The sequence below is a fragment of the Desmodus rotundus genome, chromosome 6, assembly GCF_022682495.2.
Source record: "Desmodus rotundus isolate HL8 chromosome 6, HLdesRot8A.1, whole genome shotgun sequence".
NCBI classification, from domain to species: domain Eukaryota; kingdom Metazoa; phylum Chordata; class Mammalia; order Chiroptera; family Phyllostomidae; genus Desmodus; species Desmodus rotundus.
In genome coordinates, this window is record NC_071392.1 from 10,809,833 (window position 1) to 10,817,042 (window position 7,210).

Consider the following 7,210-nt stretch of genomic DNA (forward strand, 5'->3'; position numbering starts at 1 on the left):
CTCGCCTAGAGCAGGGCCTTCAGTTCAGGTCCCTCAGGAGGCGGTGCCTCCACCTCGGGACCAGTAGCACGTGGCCCCAAACCCAGACACGCGGCAGTTTGAATGGATTGACGTAGCCTCTCCTGACAGCGGCCCGCGGACAGCTCTTTGCAGACAACCGTGGGCTCCCCCAAACTTTTGTAGCATGCTGGCGGACTCCGTGCCGCCCCACCTTCCCCCAGGGGGCACCTGGAAGAGCAAGTGACTTAAAAACGAGTAAGACAAGCCGAGCTCCCACTGCTCTGAAGCGACTGGTGTCCTCGTCTAAAATAAAAAGGCCTCTGTTTGCAAATCCCGTTTGCTCGACCGGTAATCCACCCCCGCCCCCAGCCCAGTGTGTCCGCCCCGTACAGCTGTTTTTAATCCCTACTTTTCTCACTTGGCGTCCCCGGCTTGGGCTGACCAGACGCGGAGCCACTTAGCGTTTCCCCCTCCCCCAGCCGGGGTCTGTTCTCCCTCCGCCGTCTCCTCTTTCCCCGCCTGCATCCCCGGGGGCAGAGTGTGGGAAGAACGAATTTCCGCCCGGTTTGCTCGCCACTCGCCGACTTGGGTCCCTTCCGGACGCAGCTTGCGCACCTCGGCTCCTCCCCCAGCTGTTCCACCAAGACAGCGCTCCCGGTCCCGCGAGGAGGCTCGGGCTGCGGGGGCCGAGCCGCCCGCCGGGGCGCAGCAGCCAAGCCGCGCCCTGAGCAGCTCTTGGAAGGGCTCCCGCCTGCCTGCAGCTGGGGAATCCACTCGGCGGGGAGAATCCGTGCCAGGGAATCCAGCTCTCCGGACTCGAATTGCAAACAAAAAGATCAGTTCTTGCTCCCCCTTCCGCCCCACGACGCGCACCCAAAGAAACAGTTTTCTGCAGAGATGCAACAAGTAGCACCCGGAGCTCGCGGAGCGCCCTGCGCCTCCTGACTTGGCTGAGCTAAGCCCTACTGCAGAAGCCTGGGCCAGCCACCGGACAAAGGGCGGAGGAGGGGCTGGACCGCGCAGCGAAGTCCCGAAAGAGGCCGTTTAGCGTCTCTGGCCAGGCCAAAGGGAATGCAGAGGAGACACAGAGCCGGCGGGCCAAGAGGACGATCCGGCAGCTGCACGCAGGACGGGCAGCGATGGAGGCTGCCCGCGCCGTGCGCTTCCTGCTCGTGGTGTGCGGCTGCCTCGCTCTCCCGCCGCGGGCCCAGCCCGTGTGCCCAGAGCGCTGTGACTGCCAGCACCCCCAGCACCTTCTGTGCACCAACAGGGGGCTCCGCGCCGTCCCCAAAACCAGCTCGCTGCCGAACCCCCAGGAGGTGCTCACCTACAGCCTTGGCGGCAACTTCATAACCAACATCACGGCTTTCGACTTCCACCGCCTGGGACAGCTCAGACGGCTGGACCTGCAGTACAACCAGATCCGCTCTCTACACCCCAAGACCTTCGAGAAACTCTCTCGACTGGAGGAGCTCTACCTGGGGAACAACCTCCTGCAGGCGCTCGCCCCGGGCACACTGACCCCGCTGCGCAAGCTGCGCATCCTTTACGCCAACGGGAACGAGATCAGCCGCTTGAGCCGAGGTTCTTTCGAGGGCCTGGAAAGTCTGGTCAAGCTGCGACTGGACGGGAACGCCTTGGGGGCGCTGCCGGACGCGGTCTTCGCCCCTTTGGGTAACTTGCTCTACCTACATCTGGAGTCCAACCGGATCCGCTTTCTGGGCAAGAACGCCTTTGCCCAGCTGGGCAAGCTGCGCTTTCTCAACCTCTCTGCCAACGAGCTGCAGCCCTCCCTACGCCACGCGGCCACCTTCGCACCGCTGCGCTCCCTCTCCACCCTCATCCTCTCCAACAACAGCCTGCAGCACCTCGGGCCGCGTGTCTTCCAGCACCTGCCGCGCCTCGGCCTACTCTCGCTCCGGGGCAACCAGCTCACACACCTGGCGCCGGAGGCCTTTTGGGGGTTGGAGGCCCTGCGTGAGCTGCGCCTCGAGAGCAATCGGCTGAGCCAGCTACCCGTTGCGCTGCTGGAACCTCTGCACAACCTGGAAGCGCTAGACCTGAGTGGCAACGAGCTCTCCGCTCTGCACCCAAATATCTTCGGCCACCTGGGCCGACTGCGCGAACTCAGCCTGCGCGACAACGCGCTCAGCGCCCTCTCTGGGGACATCTTCGCCGCCAGCCCAGCCCTCTACCGGCTGGACCTAGACGGCAACGGCTGGACCTGCGACTGTCGGCTACGGGGCCTGAAGCGCTGGATGGGCGACTGGCACTCACAAGGACGGCTTCTCACCGTCTTTGTGCAGTGTCGCCACCCCCCGGCCCTGCGGGGCAAGTACCTGGATTACTTGGACGACCTACAACTGCAGAACGGGTCTTGCGCGGATCCCTCGCCCCCGGTCTCTCCTACCCACGACGGCCAGCGGGGGCCCTTACCCACAGTCACGAGGGAGAAGATGGCGCCCCCTGCAGGTGGCCTCGTGGAGGAGCTGCCGCTGCAGCCTCAGCCACAGCAGCGGGGACGATTTCTGCCCGGGGTGCCTTGGGATGGGGCGGCCAGGGAGCTCTGGGTCAACCGCAGCGCCCTGAAGCTGAGCCGATGGGGTCCAGGCCTCCGGCAGCCGGGCCCCTCCTCCGCTGCTGTGGCAGGCGCGGCGTCACACCCCCTGGACCTGCTCGAGAAGCTGGAGCGGGGACGTCTGACGCCCGCCGACCCTGCCCAAGCGGCGCCCACCCCGACCCCTGCGCCTGCCTCTTCGCCACTGACCGCTGGCGACCTCTGGCAGCGCGCGGCGAAGCAGGTCTTAGTCGCGCAGCAGCAGGAGAACGCCGCCCAGTCCGACGGCGGGGTCGGCCTGCCGCCGCTGGTGTCCGACCCGTGTGACTTCAACAAGTTCGTTCTGTGCAACCTGACGGTGGAGGCTGTGGGCGCAGACAGTGCCTCCGTGCGCTGGGCAGTACGAGAGCACCGCAGCCCCCGGCCGCTGGGCGGCGCGCGCTTTCGTCTGCTCTTCGACCGCTTTGGCCAGCAGCCGAAATTCCACCGCTTCGTCTACCTGCCCGAGCGCAGCGACTCGGCCACGCTGCGCGAGCTGCGTGGAGACACCCCCTATCTGGTGTGTGTGGAGGGAGTGCTGGGGGGCCGGGTCTGCCCAGTGGCCCCCCGGGATCACTGCGCCGGGCTGGTCACCCTACCCGAGCCTGGCAGCCGGAGCAGCATTGACTACCAGCTGCTGACCTTGGCCCTGCTGGCTGTCAACGCGCTGCTAGTGCTTTTGGCCTTGGCGGCCTGGGCATCACGCTGGCTGCGGAGGAAGCTGCGAGCCAGGCGAAAGGGAGGGGCCCCTGTCCACGTTCGCCACATGTACTCCACCCGACGGCCCCTGCGCTCCATGGGCACCGGCGTGTCTGCCGACTTCTCTGGATTCCAGTCGCACAGGCCGCGCACCACCGTGTGCGCGCTCAGTGAGGCGGACCTCATCGAGTTCCCCTGTGACCGCTTCATGGACAGCGGGGGCAGTGGGGCGGGGGGCAGCTTGAGGCGGGAAGACCATCTCCTGCAGCGATTTGCCGACTAGATCCAGGGGTGTGGAGACCATCTAATTGGCCTTGAGGAGCCACCTCTCGGTGGGGCCCCTCAACTCACCTCAGGGGAAGATCTCATTTTATCTTACCATCTCCTTTTGCCCTTTTGTGCTCTTGGCTAGGGAGGCCAAAGGGAACAGACAGCCAATTCAGCACCTGCCCCTGCCCCTAATTCCCAATACTCACTTATGAAGTAAATGGATGGTACTTGGTAGTCAAGGCCAACAGTAGGGGACACGTGGATGGTGGGGTTCAGAGGCGGGAGGCCTTCTTTACCCGAAGACCTTGGCTCAGCTATGAGATTGCCTTTTGTGGCATTGTAATGAATAGCCTGACCCCCTCGGGGGTGGGAGAGGGGGCTTGTGCCCCCATCATGGCCAGAAGGAGATTTGGATACAGCTTTTTATTTGTTCAGAGTCAAACAGAGGTGTTTCGGTTCTATTTAAGGAAAAAGGAACTTATTACCATCACAAAGGAGGCTTGGCAAGGGACCCCACTGGTCTGGTGGTTTCTGCCAAGAAGGGTGGTGTAAGCAGGTGGTAAAGTTTAACACACTCACCAAGGAACTCTTTTATGGTGGTTAATAGAACATTCAGGATAACTTAATGTTTAAACAATTAGAGACGCTATTTTTTTTTTTCAACAATGTGAAGAGCTCTGACATTTAACAAACTGATGAATAAACTCAAGGACTATTTTCGTTGAGCCGGGAGGTCCCACAATGTTCTTTTTAACATTAACACCACAAGGACGTCTGCTGACCGTGGGGCTAGCGGCGATTACACTCTTTCTCCGGAGAAGGCTGCGTGCGAGACTTCTCCGTGAGGGTTGTTCCTGTGGCTTTTTAAGTTTATTCGTTTCTTTTAAACCCAGAGGTGGGAACGGCAATGTCAATGCCAGACTTGATCCAAGAATGTAAGGTGTACGTGAGTGGTGACCCGTAGGGAACGCCTGTGTGCTAGACTGCTTACGGCCCCTCTGACAGCGTGTCCCGCGTGGGGTAAACGCAATGTCCCGTGTGGCACAGACAAGTGACAAAGTTGGTTCCAAAAGGGGGAGAGCAAAAGGCGATTGTCAATTGATAGTGTATGTTTGATCGCATTAACGTCTTACTCTACACGAAGGAGTAGAGGGGGAGAAATTATTGGGAAAAAATGTGAAAAAATGTCTGTCGGTGGTTGTCTTTCTACTAAAGCCAGAAGATTGTCAGGAGTACTTACACCCGACTGTGAAATAATCCTGTGTTTTGCAAATTAGTCCCTCCACCACCCTGTGTTTTACTGTTGTTATTAAATTTTATCTTTTAGTTAATAATTGCAGTATTTCCTTTCAATGTTTTTGGTTTAAACTTAGGGTTGGGCTCCTTTATTGGATCTGTTATTTGCAACTGGTTGAGATCCATTCGTGCCCTGATATTTATGAAGTACATGTGTATCCCTAAAGGCGGTGCTTTGGTTTACATTAATGATTCGGTGTGTGGTCTGAAAGCGTCGTCACTGGGGGGGGTGCACGAGGTTATACTGACCATGGTTATGATTCACTGGCAGTGGGGTGTGTGGAGCCACAGTGTGGGTGCTAGGGCTAACTGCGACTCTTCCATTTGGGGCTATAAGCCCCTAAGGGTCCTGATGACTCAGGGAATCTATCGTAGTCTAGGGGTCCTTCACCCCCAGTCCACCTCTTTTATGTTTGGACTCCACAGAGCCAGGCCTGCCCCCTTGTCCGCACAGCTGAGTAGAGACCCAGGGATCTAAATGAACCGATCTTTGTTTATGTTCAAATGAATAAATGTCCAGACCACTTAGAGTACAGCTGCTTTCCTGGCAGTCGTATCTGTGGGGCCAAAACTTAATAAACCACAGGAAATAGACTGTCATTCTTAGTTTGCTGCCAGAGCTTCTTTCCGACTCCAAGCTTGCTGGTGCACGGGAGAGGTGTAATTGTTTGCTCTTATTTGCAACATTTGGGCTATCTCGCACCTTTCTTGCTCCCAGCTTTTTTCATTCACTGAGCAATCAGCATCTCTTAGCTCTTTCTCTCCAGGTAACTTTGAGTCCCATTGAAAGTCGGGGAAAGGACTCTGTTCCCGTGCCCCTTTTAAACTGCAGACCATCACCAAAAATGCTCAATGACTGGGTCTCTGTTAAAAACAGCTTCACTGGGACGTCTTTCAGTGGGGAATGAGTAAATGCTCTATACACGCTGTTGTGTTCAGTTACGTCAATAAACCCACGTACTAACCGAGATGTTTTATTGGTGGAGTTTCCAGTATTTTATACACTTGCGTAGTGATACTCTGCATTTTTCTACAGCAGTTTTCATCAGTGCAAATGAAGTCTCTCTGTTCTCTTTCAATTTTTAAAAAATATTTCCATTTCCACAGTAGAGTATGGACCTTCTTTTTAAGAGCTGGTTGTGTGACCCGATGCCCAAAGAAAGAAAGAGATGGCTCTAGAAGCCGGCGGTCAGCCACGATGTCACAATGCTAGGAAGATGCCAGTGACAGCAAAGTGATTGGGTCTCAGCCGGTGTCCACTCTTGAAAGGGAACTGAATTAAAAGTCAAGCCCTTTGACCCACATGGTCAATAACAAGAAAGAAGTATATTGAACTGGAGGTCATTTTTGACATTACAAAGTTTATGAAAAGATAAAATTCATAAAGAAAAAAATCAATTTCGTACGAGGTAGGAGTGTTCGATTAAGGGTGCAGCAAAGCCGTCTGGCACTTGGGGGGACTGTCAGCTCGCCCGGTAAGATGATTGCTTTCAGAAGGCAGAGCGTTCTGTGATGCTGCCGAGCAATCACTAGGGTGTGATCAGAACACCTTCATGAATTTGCCACATAGTTGGTTTTCACCAGAAGAACAGCCATGTGGGAACCTACTGTATTTTAAGAAACCATTAAAATAGACACTGGATTATCTGGTATTTGCAGTTAACCCCTCCCCCATCTGCTCCCGAGACTTGGAGATGAGTGACAGTGAAGCATCTGAATGCCAGCAATGTATCCAAAATTCCAAACCCAGGATCAAAACGGAATCCTACTCAGTCCCATGCATGCACCATCTCAGAGAATTAGAGCATCACTAAAGTGCAGGACGATTGTAAGGAGGTGGTGAAGGAATCCTAGTTCTCTGGCATTGCATTCATTCGATTCACTAATCTCGCCGTGCCTCGGCATCTGCATCACTTCAAATGGGAGTCCCCAAAGTCCCGTCTGCACCGTGCTGTTGTGAGAAGTCAGAGGCAGAGGGTACAGCCTGAGAGCACCTGGTACATGGTTACACCGCAGATGTATTATTATCAGGAGCAGCACCCTCCTGCACCAGGGGCAACAGGTTGTAAGATACATGGCAGAACTTTCACAGACATTTGTGCTCAAGCCCTAAGCCCAGAAAATTCAGATCACGACATCACAGCAGCCCTTCCTCTCTTGTTCTGGTGGATCGAGTCTCTTCCAAAATTTGGTGTGGGAGGGTAGCTGTTGAAGGACTTCGTCATGACTTAGCAAAGGTGAATAAATTAGTCTTTGAGCAAACTTTTCTATGTGTTTATTAAACTCTCGGCATACATTAATTCATTCACCCTTTAGATTGGAACTAAGGACTGGCTAAATGGTCTTTCC

The 7,210-nt window shown here is 55.9% G+C and overlaps 1 protein-coding gene across 1 annotated transcript; it reads left to right on the plus strand.

Annotated features, from left to right (window-relative positions):
• Nucleotides 1-520: 520 nt before the first annotated feature.
• Nucleotides 521-6,665, plus strand: TRIL (TLR4 interactor with leucine rich repeats). The gene has a single exon (XM_045197419.3). The coding sequence runs from the start codon at nt 1,140-1,142 to the stop codon at nt 3,576-3,578; it is 2,439 nt and encodes an 812-aa protein (XP_045053354.2). The 5' UTR covers nt 521-1,139; the 3' UTR covers nt 3,579-6,665.
• The last annotated feature ends 545 nt before the right edge of the window (nt 6,666-7,210 follow it).

Bases quoted from the DNA above. Each gene is read 5' to 3' on its own strand.
- TRIL (XM_045197419.3), top strand. From the start codon at position 1,140: ATGGAGGCTGCCCGCGCCGTGCGCTTCCTGCTCGTGGTGTGCGGCTGC.